This window comes from Triticum aestivum, chromosome 5D (assembly GCF_018294505.1).
Source record: "Triticum aestivum cultivar Chinese Spring chromosome 5D, IWGSC CS RefSeq v2.1, whole genome shotgun sequence".
Classification (NCBI taxonomy): Eukaryota; Viridiplantae; Streptophyta; class Magnoliopsida; order Poales; family Poaceae; genus Triticum; species Triticum aestivum.
In genome coordinates this window covers 57,604,227-57,618,375 of record NC_057808.1, presented here as the reverse complement: position 1 = coordinate 57,618,375, position 14,149 = coordinate 57,604,227, and the positions used below count along the sequence as shown (strand labels likewise).

Genomic DNA, 14,149 nt, shown 5'->3' with positions numbered 1-14,149 from the left:
ACTAGAGGCTTACTAGGGACATGGTGTTGTCTATGTATCCACACATGTATCTGAGTTTCCTATCAATACAATTCTAGCATGGATAATAAACGATTATCATGAACAAGGAAATATAATAATAACCTATTTATTATTGCCTCTAGGGCATATTTCCAACAGCCATAGAGGCAAGCAGTGGTAGTAAGAGTAGAGTAGTGAGTAGGGCCAAATAAGTCCATGTGAAGCAGCTCGAAGGGTTGAGATGTTGTCATGATTGTCTTCGAGGGATGCTTGGCCCTAGTCATCTTTCCAGCTTCGCAGGCACCACACAGATGATCTTTCTTGAACCTGACACCCTCGATGCCTACGACATGTTTCTTCTTCGTGAGTGTGTACAAGTTCCTCATGCCAGCATGCCCTAGCCTCAGATGCCAGAGCCAGCACTCTGAAGCTTTTGCTAGAAGACATACGGCCAACTGTGGTCCTGCTGAGAAATCTACCATATACAGATCATCTTTCCGATACCCTTCAAAGACTAGAGACTTGTCAGATTCCATTAGAACAAGGCAACGATATTTTCCAAATATCACAATCATGTTCAAGTCACAAAGCATTGAGACAGACATTAAGTTGAAACCAAGGGATTCAACAAGCATCACTTTATCCATGTGTTGATCCTTTGAGATTGCAACTCTACCTAGACCCAATACCTTGCTTTTACCAGTGTCAGCAAATGTGATGTGACTCTTGTCAGATGGGCGTAAGGTTGAGTCCATGAGAAGACTTCGATCACCAGTCATATGATTAGTGCATCCACTGTCCATAATCCATTCTGAAGCATCTAGTGTCATACCCTACAGTACAGTTAGGGGGATAGGATTCACCAAGGGTATTGTGAAGCATAAACATTTGACGAACAAGCGGATTATCAAAGCTCATATCCAGGTTAGGGCTGATAGGATGATTGGCAAGCGATTCAGGAACAAAATACATAGTAAGACCATTTGGGCATTTTATCTTGCACCCCACAAGATGTTTTAGGTCCCCAGCATAAACATCAGACGCCTTTGATTTCCGGCTGGAGACCTTTCCCTGCAAAAGAGAGTTAAGTTTTCTTAACCACCCACATTTTCAGGGGTGGCTTCGAAGCAATGAGTCTAAGTGCAGCATCTGAGAACTTCGGTTTTGGAGCCCTAGCAAATAGCCTTGCAGGAGGTGAATAATACTCATATGAATAAGCAGAATAGTTCTTAGTCTTATGAACATAGCGGTTTGATGAAACACGTACATATTCATTAGTCTGAGTATGATTTCCCTACAAAACATTGGCGTTAGGGTGACTCTCGTGAGTCCTCTGTCTGTATGAAGCCTTTGGACCATATGAAGCTTTTGGTCTGGGGTTTGTCTTCTTCCCAGGTGGTGTCATGATGACATTCACAGGAAGATTCTCAAGGCAACTTTTGGGTACCCAGATCTTCTTCATAGGTGGCCCATTCCTGCAGTTAGTACCAATATAGCTGGCAAAAACTTCACCATTCTGATTCTTAAATAGTTTATAGTTTGCATCAAAGGATTCATCAATGATAATTGGGTTAGCACAAGTGAAGCCAGATAAGGTGGATGAATCCACTGAAGGTCCCTTTGCAGCAACCCATGTGGTTTTGGGGTACTGCTCAGGCTTTCAATAAGAACCATCAACATTCATTTTCCTCTCGAACCCAACACCCTCTTTACTAGGGTTTCGGTTCAGAATCTACTTTCTGAGGACATCACATAGTGTCTGATGCCCTTTGAGGCTTTTGTACATCCCTGTCTCAAGCAATGTCTTCAGCCTGGCATTTTCATCAGCAACAATAGTGGTATCCTCAACAGAGGGGTTAGTTACCACATCAGCAGTTGAAGATATTGTAACAGTAGCAGCAGTGGAACATTCAGCAACAGAAGTAGCGTTATCACGCTCAAGGCATTTAGACATGGTGTTTCAAATCCTTCCTGAGCGGGACTGATCTGTTGAGCGCTAAGTGACTCGTTCTCTTTTTGAAGATCTTCATGAGCCGCTCTCAATTTCTCAAGTTCTTGCTTCCTTTGAAGATAATCGTAGGAAAGCTTTTCATGAGTTGTTGAGAGCGTTTCATGATGACTTTTAGGTTCCTCGTACTTAACATGAAGATTTTTGATGTCTTCAATTAAGGACTGAGATCGGGTCATTTCCGCGTCCAACAGGTCATCGCTTTTGTCTAGCAATTTTTGAATATGTTCTATAGCTTTCTGTTGTTCAGTTGCAATTTTAGCAAGTGTTTTGTAGCTATGTTTGGATTCACAATCAGAGTCATCTTCACTTGATGTTTGAAAGTAAGCATCGCGTGAGTTTACCTTGGCACCACCTGCCATGAAGCAGTAGGTGGGGGCAGAGTCGTCCTTGTCATTAGCATCAGCGTTGGTGACGGAGCCATTGTCTTCAGTGTTGAAGATGGACTTGGCAACGTAGGCTGTGGCTAGAGCCAAACTTGCAACGCCAGAGTCGGACTCCTCCTCAGACTCCACATCTGCCTCCTCAGAAGCAGACTCCTCCTCTGAATCCATCTCCTTGCCAACAAAAGCACGAGCCTTGCCAGATGAGCTCTTCTTGTGTGATGAAGACTTGGACGAAGACTTGGAAGAAGACTTTGAAGACTTCTTCTTCTTCTTGTCATCAGAATCATATTCCTTGCTCTTCTTCTTCTTCTTCTTCTTCTTGTTCTCATTGTCCCACTGAGGACACTCAGAGATGTAGTGACCAGGTTTCTTGCACTTGTGACATGTTCTCTTCTTGTGGTCATGAGTAGAAGCTTCATCATTTCTCGAGCTAGATCTTGAAGACTTTCTGAAGCCTTTCTTCTTGGTGAATTTCTAGAACTTCTTCACAAGCATAGCAAGCTCCTTTCTAATGTCTTCAGGATCCCCAGAACTGCAGTCAGATTCTTCTTCAGATGAGGAAACAGCCTTTGCCTTCAAAGCGCGAGTACGTCCATAGCTAGGACCATAGATATCTTTTTTCTCAGATAACTGGAACTCATGTGTGTTGAGCCTCTCAAGTATGTTAGACGGATCGAGAGTCTTGAAGTTAGGGCGTTCTTGAATCATCAAGGCTAGGGTGTCAAACGAGCTGTCAAGTGATCTCAGGAGTGTCTTGACGATTTCATGCTTGGTGATCTCAGTGGCGCCTAGTGCATGAAGCTCATTTGTGATATCAGTGAGGCGATCAAACGTGAGCTGGACATTCTCATTGTCGTTTCTCTTGAAGCGGTTGAAGAGGTTGCGAAGAACACTGATCCTTGAGTCTCTCTGGGTTGAGACGCCTTCGTTGACCTTGGAGAGCCAGTCCCAGACTAGCTTCGAGGTTTCCAGAGCGCTCACACGACCATACTGTCCTTTGGTCAGATGACCACATATGATGTTCTTGGCAGTAGAGTCCAGTTGAACGAACTTCTTGACATCAGCAGGGATGACACCTTCACCAGTCTTGGGAACGCCGTTCTTGACGACATACCAAAGGTCGACATCAATGGCTTCAAAATGCATGCGCATCTTATTCTTCTAGTAGGGGTAATCAGTGCCATCGAAGACAGGGCACGCAACGGAGACCTTGATTATCCCTGCAGTCGACATAGCTAAAACTCCAGGTGCTTAAACCGAATCACAAAGAACAAGGGAGCACCTTGCTCTGATACCAATTGAAAGTGCTAGTTATTGACTAGAGGGGGGGTGAATAGGCGATTTTTATGAAAGTCTTCAAAACACGGGGGTGCTACCTCTTGAGCACTGCGTTGGTTTTCCCTTGAAGAGGAAAGGCTGATGCAGCAAAGTAGCGTAAGTATTTCCCTCAGTTTTTGAGAACCAAGGTATCAATCCAGTAGGAGGCTATGCGCGAGTCCCTTGTACCTACACAAAACAAATAAATCCTCGCAACCAACGCGATAAGGGGTTGTCAATCCCTTCACGGTCACTTACGAGAGTGAGATCTGATAGATATGATAGGATAATATTTTTGGTATTTTTGTGATAAAGATGCAAAGTAAAATAAAAGCAAAGTAAAATCAAAGGAAATAAATAAGTGTTGGAAGATTAATATGATGAAGATAGACCCGGGGGCCATAGATTTCACTAGTGGCTTCTCTCAAGAGCATAAGTATTTTACGGTGGGTGAACGAATTACTGTTGAGCAATTGACAAAATTCAGCATAGTTATGAGAATATCTAGGTATGATCATGTATATAGGTATATAGGCATCACGTCCAAGACAAGTAGACCGACTCCTGCCTGCATCTACTACTATTACTCCACTCATCGACCGCTATCCAGCATGCATCTAGAGTATTAAGTTCATGAAAACAGAGTAACGCCTTAAGCAAGATGACATGATGTAGAGGGATAAATTCATGCAATATGATAAAAACCCCATCTTGTTATCCTCGATGGCAACAATACAATATGTGCCTTGCTGCCCCTACTGTCACTGGAAAAGGACACCGCAAGATTGAACCCAAAGCTAAGCACTTCTCCCATTGCAAGAAAGATCAATCTAGTAGGCCAAACCAAACTGATAATTCGGAGAGACTTGCAAAGATAACCAATCATACATAAAAGAATTCAGAGAAGATTCAAATATTGTTCATAGATAATCCTGATCATAAACCCATAATTCATCGGTCTCAACAAACACACCGCAAAAGAAGATTACATCGAATAAATCTCCACGAGAGAGGGGGAGAACATTGTATTGAGATCCAAAAAGAGAGAAGAAGCCATCTAGCTACTAACTATGGACCCGAAGGTCTGAAGTAAACTACTCACACTTCATCGGAGAGGCTATGGTGTTGATGTAGAAGCCCTCCGTGATGGATGCCCCCTCCGGCGGAGCTCCAGAACAGGCCCCAAGATGGGATCTCGTGGGTACAGAAGGTTGCGGCGGTGGAATTAGGTTTTTGGCTCCGTATCTGATCGTTTGGGGGTATGTAGGTATATATAGGAGGAAGGAGTACGTCGGTGGAGCAACAGGGGGCCCACGAGGGTGGAGGGCGCGCCCTGGGGGGGGGGGTAGGCGCGCCCCCTACCTCGTGGCCTCCTCCTTTTTTTCTTGACGTAGGGTCCAAGTCTCCTGGATCATATTCTTCCTAAAAATCACGTTCCCGAAGGTTTCATTCCGTTTGAACTCCGTTTGATATTCCTTTTCTGCGAAACTCTGAAATAGGCAAAAAACAGCAATTCTGGGCTGGGCCTCCGGTTAATAGGTTAGTCCCGAAAATAATATAAAAGTGAATAATAAAGCCCAATAATGTCCAAAACAGTAGATAATATAGCATGAGCAATAAAAAATTATAGATACGTTGGAGACGTATCAGGGGGTTTTGAAGACAAACGATAGAAATGAACCTATTGATATGCAGCGAAAGGTAGACTACACTAGACTGGCCATAGTGAAGTAAGTAATGAAGTGAAATTACGAAGACTATAAGCAGCTAGGTAGTATAGATCAGGATGAAAGATAGTATGAAGCCAACCAACATTAGTCGTCACACAGTGAAGTCAATCAGATAAAGCAAGCATGCAATGACTTCACGAAGACAAACTGTAAGTAAAGAGAGGGAGAAGATAGAACTAGCAGCTTGGAGAGGACAGAGATTTGTTGGATCAGTTCCAGTTGCTGTGACAACTGTACGTCTGGTTAGGGAGGCTGAGATTCAACTCAGAAGACCGCGTCTTCACCTTATTCCCCTTGAGCTAAGGACACTTAGTCCTCGCCCCATCACTCTGGCAAGTCTTCAAGGTAGACTTCCAAACCTTCACAGACTTCGTTCACCGGCAATCCACAATGACTCTTGGATGCTCAGAACGCGACTCCTAACCGGCTGGAGGATTCACAGTCCTCAAGTGTAATAAGTCTTCAGATCACGTGGACAGAAAGACTTCAGTGATGCCTAACACTCTTTGGCTCTAGGTGTTTTGGGCTTTGTCCTCGCAAGGATCTCCCTCTCAAATGTTTCGGAGGTGGGTTGCTCTCAAACGACAAAAGTCGTGCACTAACTCTGAGCAGCCACCAATTTATGGTTTAGGGGGTGGGCTATTTATAGCCAGGAGGCAACCTGACCTGATTTGTCCGAAATGACCCTGGGTCACTAAGGAACTGACACGTGTCCAACGGTCAGATTTCAAACACACGCGACAGCTTGACTTGGGCTACAAGTAAAGCTGACTCATCCAGCTCTGGATAAGATTTGCTCTCACTGTCTTCGCTCGAAGACATAGGATTTGGTTGAGCATCACTTCAGTCACTCTGACTTTGTTCACTTGGACCCCACTTAACAGTACGGTGGTTCATATGACCCAACAAAGAAGAAAAGAAAACTACGAAACAACTATGTCTTCGCACTCCATAGTCTTCATGCGATGTCTTCTCATGTCATAGTCTTCATTATGAATATCTTCAGAGACCATCATTGTCTTCAATGTCTTCACACATTTTTAGGGGTCATCTCCGGTAGGTAAACCGAATCAATGAGGGACTACTATCTGTGTTATCCTGCAATTCTCACAAACACATTAGTCCCTCAACCAGGTTTGTCGTCAATACTCCAAAACCAACTAGGGGTGACACTAGATGCACTTACACACGTTCCTTGTGAAAATTCATGATTTTTTCAGAATTTTTTTGAAACATGGGAGCATTTAGGATGTGGTATCACTGGATTTAAGGTGTGGTACCATGATTTTTTTTTTCAAATGGTGTCATGGGAGCATTTAAGGTGTGGTATCACTGGATATTCACCCATCTGTGTATATCAGTCTGTATTTTTTCTGCGACATATCAGTCTGTAACATGGACTATTTTGGAGTGCTTATATGAATACGGCCCGGGCCACATGACAGCACGATGGTTCAGCCCATAAGGCAGCCGCCACGCTTGCGTAAATACGGCCGAGCCCACTGGCACAAACCCAAGGTCCAAAACTTGAAGCGGGTTTCCGACCCAACAAAGCGGCAAAACCCGTCAACCCGCAAAAACAGCCCTCTTTGCCCGGCGGCTGCGGCTTGTCCCCAAACCCCAAAACCCTACCTCTCCTCTCCCCGCCGTCTCGCCGCCCTCCTCCTCTCGCGTCCCGCCCCCATTTCCCCGCCCGCCCCAGAACCCTAGCCAAACCGGCCGCCGCCGCCGCCGCCATGATCACCGGCGGCCAGAGCTACGTCTCGGCGCCGCCGGCCTTCTCCGCCGACGGCCGCTTCCTCCTCGTCTGCTCCGGCCGCTCCGTCTCCGTCTTCAGCACCTCCACCGGCATGCTGGTAAGCGCAGTCCCCGACCTCGATTCTTCACCATCTGCGTGAACCTTGTCCGTCCGCCGCGCGTGGCCTCGTGATTGAAGCTGATTTGACTCGCCCCTTTGGGGTCTGTCGTGCTGCAGGTGTCGGAGCTGGAGGGGCACGAGGGGGACGTCACCGCCGTCGTGGTGGTGCCGCCGCAGAGCAGCGCTGCGGCGGCTGCCAAGCTCGCGACCCACTGCTGGACGGCGGGGCTCGACGGTTTCCTCATCTACTGGGACTTCGCCACCGCCGAGCTGGTGCGGAAGGTCAAAGTCGACGCCCCAGTCCACTCCATGGTGAGCTGCTCGAGCCATTGTCTTATGCTTAGCCTGTTGATTTGAAGTCGAGACACCATAGGCGGGGCTAATGTTTCTTATCTGATGAGTGCAGGTGATTCCCAACATAAGCAAAAAATTGAAAGTGACCGAGGTGTATGCTCCTTTCGCATTCGTCTCTGTGGAAGCTTTGAGCAACAAGGCTATTCAAGATAAGGCAAAGGGTAAGCCAGTTGCTAAAAAGAAGGAATTGTGGGGGCAGCTGAGGATTTATGACTTGTGGAAAGGGTGCCAAGTGGGTTCTGAACTGGCTCAGGTGAGGTTTTCAGATTTACACATTCCATTGTCCAGATGAGAATTTATGACATTTTCTATGCTTAGAACTTCATCATGTCATCATTTTCTTTTATCCAAACAGACACGGAAGCCAGAAAAGATTGTCGTGAGTTGTTCTGGAGAATTTTTGGGCATCGCAAATAAGAGACATCTCTATATATGGAGCATACCTACCAAAGATTTCAATCATGACAATATAAGGAAAATAAAGCTTGGTCACACAAAAAAGCTGAGCACCCTGGCCTTCCATCCAAGTGAGAGAATCGTTGCTGGTGGTGATGCAACAGGGAGGATCCTAATCTGGAGAGGTTTTGGGAAGGCCAAGTTTTCTGGAACACATGGTGCAAAGTCTCAAGTTGATGAAGAAAGGGATGGTGTAAGGGGTAAAGATGATGCGGGTACTTGCACTACATGGCACTGGCATTCTAGCGGAGTGAACTTTCTCAAATTTTCTTCCGATGGAGCTTACTTGCTCTCAGGTTTTGATTACTGATGCTTTTACTCTTTATCGAGTGCCATTTTTATACTACATTTTAGTCTTGTATGTTGACCCTGATGTCTAGTCTTGTAACTTCAGTGACAAGCATCTTCTGATCTTATAGGTGGTATGGAGGGGGTTATTGTTGTATGGCAACTAGATACTGGAAAGAGAAGGTATAAGCCACGTCTAGGATCTCCTCTTCTGTTCTTTGTAGATTCTCCAGACTCTTCCATTTCCTGTGTAAGTATCACTTCTTTTACCTCCTGTATGATATTTCAGTGTATTTGCAAGAACCTGAGATCTATTTCTCCTCAGAGAAGTTATTTGGTGATTTAAGAAGTTCTGTGAATCTGGTCTTCTGGCATGTCGTAATCCTAGACTTTGCTCTGCTTCTTGGTTGTGTGAATAGAAGTTTTGTTTGTTTCAGATCTGTAGACATACCTAAACTTTGCTCTGCTTCTTGGTTGTGAGTAACGGAAGTTTTTTTTTTAAAGAGATCACCAGATTCCTTGTAGGCACACCTGGCGTGAAATATGTGAACATTAGTCATTCTGCATGATTTCATAGTATCATTTGGTTGCTACTTCTCGTCTACTTTATAGTTTGGATGCATAAATCCGCTTTCCGTCCTTTTATCGTGTTGCTGCTAAATTTTTACTCCCTCCATTCCAATGAATAAGGCGTGCACACATTTCATAATTGAACTTTGACCATAAATTAGACCAACTAAATTTGGGTTATATGTGACAAAGATTGTACCGTTCAATTTGTACTCAAAAGAAGCTTTCCGTGGTACAATATTTAATTCGCACAAAATATATATTAGGTCGTCAAAGCCCAAAGAGAAAATGTTGTGATAGCATCAGGTGTAGTTGCTGTCACAGCAGTAGAACATTTCAAAGTGGTACTGTTAGAAGGTTGGTTCACCGATGCCTCTTTGTGCAGTAATATTTACTTAAGAGAGGATGCCCATTCTTGAATTCGGGCTCGTACAGCTTCATATTAGGAACTGATCAAGCAATGTGATTGGAACTGAATGAATAGTATATCTGTCGAGCTTTCACTTTGTTATATACTAGATGTGAACTGTATTTACTTGTAAACTGGGCTGGGATGAGGATGTTGATTGATAGAGGATATTGACATCATATTCCATTTTGAATTGGGTCGCCAAGAGTCAAGCTTTTCAATTTTTTTGTTATTTGCAGGTGTCATGTACAAATAACCAAGTTCATCTTCTAAACATGCCTAACATGGAGGTCCTGAAAACCATTTCTGGAATTAAGGTTTGTGCATCAGATCTGCAGTTCTGCCCTTTAATTGTTTATGCCAGCAAATGACATCGCCAGATTTTGGTTACCCTCATTCTGATAATTATTCAATATGCTTGAGACTTATGGCTGATATATTGTCTGTGTTTATCTCCCTTTATGGATTTGCCTTCTGTGTTTGTCTCCTCAGATGCCTATTGCTTCCGGGGACTTGAGTCGACGAGATGTGTGTGGATTTGATTCCACTAATGGCCTTGTTGCTATACCAACACAAGATTACTGCATACAATTCTACAATTTGTTTGAGAACACTGAGGTTTCAGAGGTAAGAGAATCAACTTAAGAGATTTATTGTGCGCAACATTTTAATAAGATTGATCCCAATATTGTTAACCTGCTCAGGTGCAAGTGTGTGAGAGGAACTTTCAGCCTGTTGACGATATTACGGTGTGATACCTTTATCCTATCCTGCCCCTGTTGAACCACTTAAGTTTTCTTCTTTATATTCTATGTTTCTTTTTAATGATTTTTTTTCAAAATGGTTATGTTGTATCTTAAGTATGTGATAATATTTTAAAGCACCCAATAGTCTGCTGTAATCTTCTGAACATGGTTGACATACTTGCTGTGTCGTATTTACTACTCCCTCTGTAAACAAATATAAGACGTTTTGGATCACTAAAATAGGGATCTAAAACGTCTTACATTTGTTTACACATAGGGAGTATCATAGATTTCTTTCATTGGGATCTCTGTAATAAACTATTATGTGATATTCATAATTTGTCACTCTCTGTTTATTATTCACAGTTTGACACCTTTCTTTTTTCCCTTAATATAGATGTACATTTCTTTAGTTTCATTGTCCATTGGTGGCAATTTAATGTGCACTGTGGAGGTCAAGCTTCCTGAAGAAGAATTAGGTGGCCTTGTTACACTCAAATTTTGGAACCAAGGGTCTCGTGCTGGACAATTTCATCTGTCCACTGTCATTTATGAGCCTCACAGGTTGGTGTACATGCTTATTAGGTCACTGATAGATATATAGTGATACTATGTTTTCTGACTCACATGTTCCATAACAGTGACGCTGGGATTTCTGCCGTTGCTTTCCATCCAGGAAAAAACATGGCCGTGAGTTCTTCGTTTGGTTGCAACTTCAAGGTGTGCATGTCATATCAACTTTGTGGATGATGCCTTATTTGATTCTCTCCGTATCCTGAGTATATTTTGACCTGTAGGTGTGGGTCCAAAGTTTGGCTTTACAATCAAGTGACGGAAAAAGTCAATCTGGTTGGAGATGCCAATCAGTTGGCTCATACAAGTGAGTTGACCATCATTTTCCTCTAAACAATACATGTTTACATTTAGTTGTATATAAGGACTAGTTATAAGCATATTTAGTGTAACTGTTTAATGACCTGTCTAATCACACATATAAAGAGTGATCATTTCATTTATTGTCTATTGACTTGTTAAATGATGCAGATGATATTTTGAATTACTTAATTTTGCAGGAAGAAACCTATGACAGCTGCAGCCTTCTCAGGCGATGGATCTGTTCTTGCAGTTGCAGCTGAGAGCGTCATTACACTGTGGGACCCTGATAATAATGCACTCGTTGGCGTGATTGCAGAAGCACTATCGGTATTTATTGTTCTTTCTGTTGTACTTTTGCCACTATATTGACACTGGTGATTTGATTTTTCCCCTCTTAAATTTGCAGCCCATTACAAAACTTTCTTTCGCTGGGGATTCGGCTTATTTGATGTCTCTATCTCAGAGTTCAAAACCACAGGTTGCTGTGTGGAATGTGTCAAATCTTTCCATGCAATGGTCTTACACCCTTTTCGCAGAAGGTATAAAACTATGCTGGCAAACTTCCATGAAGGCGGAATAACATCTAGCACATGATGAATGCTTTACATTTTTCACTACACATTCTGTTTCTAGTATTGGGTAACCCAGGCCGAATCGGGCCACCACTTGGGATGGGAATGGCTCAGCCCACATGCATCATTTGATGAAAGCACTCCAGTCCAGTCGCCTCCGATCAGTGGCTTGTCAACCACCGGACCGTAGCTCCTCACCGAATGCCCCTGCGTTGTTGTGGAGTTCTGAATCTGTAATATTGGTATAAGCATAGAAGTACCAAGCTGCTTAGCCATGCCAATTAGAGGCACACTAAAATGATCTTGGCACAACCTTGTTGCACCAGCTTTTACTGGTTGCACGACTATTACTCCTTTAATAACTAAGGCCAGTATGACCATTCTGATAAATTTGGCTATCTTCAAGGGCTACCAAATGATCACTCAAGTAGCCCAGTTCCAGTGTAATACTGTTAATAGATGTGGTTCATGATCCAATTGTGTTACACACTTTCATCATATGGAGTAAAGCACCACACTATAATTAGGGTTGGGGTCCCTTGTTCTAGCCTGGTTCCTTGTACCAACAAAACAAAATGTTTTCAGGCAAGCACATTTGATCTAGTTCTAATGTTAGTGTTTATGCTTTGACAGCTGCATGTTGTTCTTCAAGTAAGAGTGAATTTGCGGTTCTTTCTCTTCTAAGCTGTCCTGAAGGAGGAGCACCAGCAGAGCAAGATGGGATAATACTGATTTTCGATGCAGAAAATTCAAAACCAGTTTCCTCCTGGTCTGTAAAGAAGGTATGCTCAGATGACTTGCTATATTTCATGACCAACTACTTTAGAAGTGCAATATAGACTTTGTGAAAGTGAATTTTTTGTTATTGTCCACTTTAAAAAGTTGCAGCTTTGTAATCACAGCATTTTTCGACTAGGCTTATGAGAGTTGAGGTGGCACTTGGCCAACCCATTCTATTTGTTAAACCAAGCAAGTGGGTTATGTTTAGAGTTAACATTAAATGGTCCATTCACGGTCTTGTTCCTCTTAAGGCTCTAACCACATACTGGTAGTCCATTGTGTGTTGTCTAGGTGCTGTTGGTTTTGTTGTTTGGTTTCTTCTCCACTGAATGTATCTACTCTTTTAAAAGGGGAATTCACCAGGGAGTGTATTAATGCGTACCTTTGATTACCTTCTCATTTCTTTCAGGCAAAAGGAGGTAGCATTGCTTTTGTGAAGGATGGCCCCTCTTTCGATGCAAACACAGACGACACAAGAGGTGGAGAGGCTTCATTGCTGGTTTACGTAAATGGTTCACATGAATATGTTATCTTTGATCCCCTAAAGAACGAGGAGCCGCAAATCAGCAAGAGCACACGGAAAAACATTCAAACGGATGAACCTGGTGAGTTTGTTGTACGACTTTGTTGCTTTCTTAACCTGCGCACTTGATTGTTAAATGTCATTATACCTCAAAAGAGACTTTCTGAATATCATTTACATTGTGCCTGGTGAAAGCAATTTTGACCTATTCTTTGCTGCACTAGAAGTGATAGAAAATGTACTCATGGTCATCTCTGTTGTTTCAGCACCCATCGGTTATGCTTCTATTTATGGAGAACTTCCAAAACTGGAACTGAAGAAAGAGGTTTCGGATATCCCATTTATCCCATCAGACAGACCCTGGGAAACTATATTCACTGGATCGTCTCACGCTCTCCCGCCTCTCACGAAACTGTGTTCTGTTTTCTTGGCATCGTTGCTGGAGAAGAGACCAGTCACAGACGAGTGAGAAGCACCCACCGAAGTTTTGTCGCAATATATAATGGTATACTTGCTAGTTGCAGTTGTCAGTGCAAGCAAACGAACGCTGACTCGGGCCGCCAAGGCAAACGATTTATGCCCTGAAGACCACAGTATCAAGCTTGTCACGCAACCTGGTGGGTGATGGCAATGAAATGTGGTGACTGGATCAGAGCTCCTTTTGTAGTGATATTTAGTAGTGTCAGTGAATCAGTGTGCTGATCCTAAGCAATTTTGCCCGTCACAGTTTAATCTGTAATCTGAACTTCTTTTGTGATAATTGAGTGTTTTCAGCCAGTGAAGAGTTTGTGGCACGACGGAACAATCATAACCTGTATATCACGCGATGTTGACCGGATGATTTGGAGACAAAATCTGTTGTTTTTATTATTATTAAATCTATCCTTGCACGCATGGTTGGCTTGATTATATATGTGAAATGTATATGTTTCTCTACTTTCATGCCAAATGGCTGACAAACATGTGCATGCAGCCAACTACGTAAACCATTTTTGGCGTATTTTAAAGAACGGCCCTGCTTCACAAATTAGTACATGAAATTCAGGTCAAAGTCCTTTACTGCTCAATAAGAACCGAAAAATTACAAGGAAAAAGGAACAGTTTTGGAGTATTTCACCAAATCTCAAATTCTCGAGAGGGCACTTGGACAGGCATAAAAGAACATCATGTTCTTTCTTTGAATTTGACATTCTCGACCAAGTGTGCCGCCATGGCAAGACCAACAGTCAGGCTGCGGTGGGACTCATCGACCCATCCCACCTAAGGCCTTGTTTGG

General features: G+C 43.2%; 1 protein-coding gene across 1 annotated transcript; it reads left to right on the top strand.

The window, feature by feature from the left end:
- Nucleotides 1-7,050: 7,050 nt before the first annotated feature.
- Nucleotides 7,051-13,767, top strand: LOC123119421 (WD repeat-containing protein 75). Its single transcript, XM_044539227.1, has 16 exons — nucleotides 7,051-7,297; nucleotides 7,417-7,611; nucleotides 7,706-7,906; nucleotides 8,009-8,405; nucleotides 8,529-8,647; nucleotides 9,616-9,693; nucleotides 9,869-10,003; nucleotides 10,081-10,125; nucleotides 10,520-10,686; nucleotides 10,764-10,842; nucleotides 10,920-11,002; nucleotides 11,196-11,325; nucleotides 11,405-11,537; nucleotides 12,204-12,352; nucleotides 12,760-12,955; nucleotides 13,140-13,767. Exons 1-16 carry the CDS (start codon nucleotides 7,178-7,180, stop codon nucleotides 13,340-13,342), a joined length of 2,430 nt encoding a protein of 809 aa, XP_044395162.1. The 5' UTR covers nucleotides 7,051-7,177; the 3' UTR covers nucleotides 13,343-13,767.
- The last annotated feature ends 382 nt before the right edge of the window (nucleotides 13,768-14,149 follow it).

Coding starts and splice junctions, on each gene's coding strand:
- LOC123119421 (XM_044539227.1), top strand. CDS start 7,178: ATGATCACCGGCGGCCAGAGCTACGTCTCGGCGCCGCCGGCCTTCTCC. Junction 7,612..7,705: donor ACGCCCCAGTCCACTCCATG/GTGAGCTGCTCG, acceptor TGATGAGTGCAG/GTGATTCCCAACATAAGCAA. Junction 10,004..10,080: donor AGAACACTGAGGTTTCAGAG/GTAAGAGAATCA, acceptor TAACCTGCTCAG/GTGCAAGTGTGTGAGAGGAA.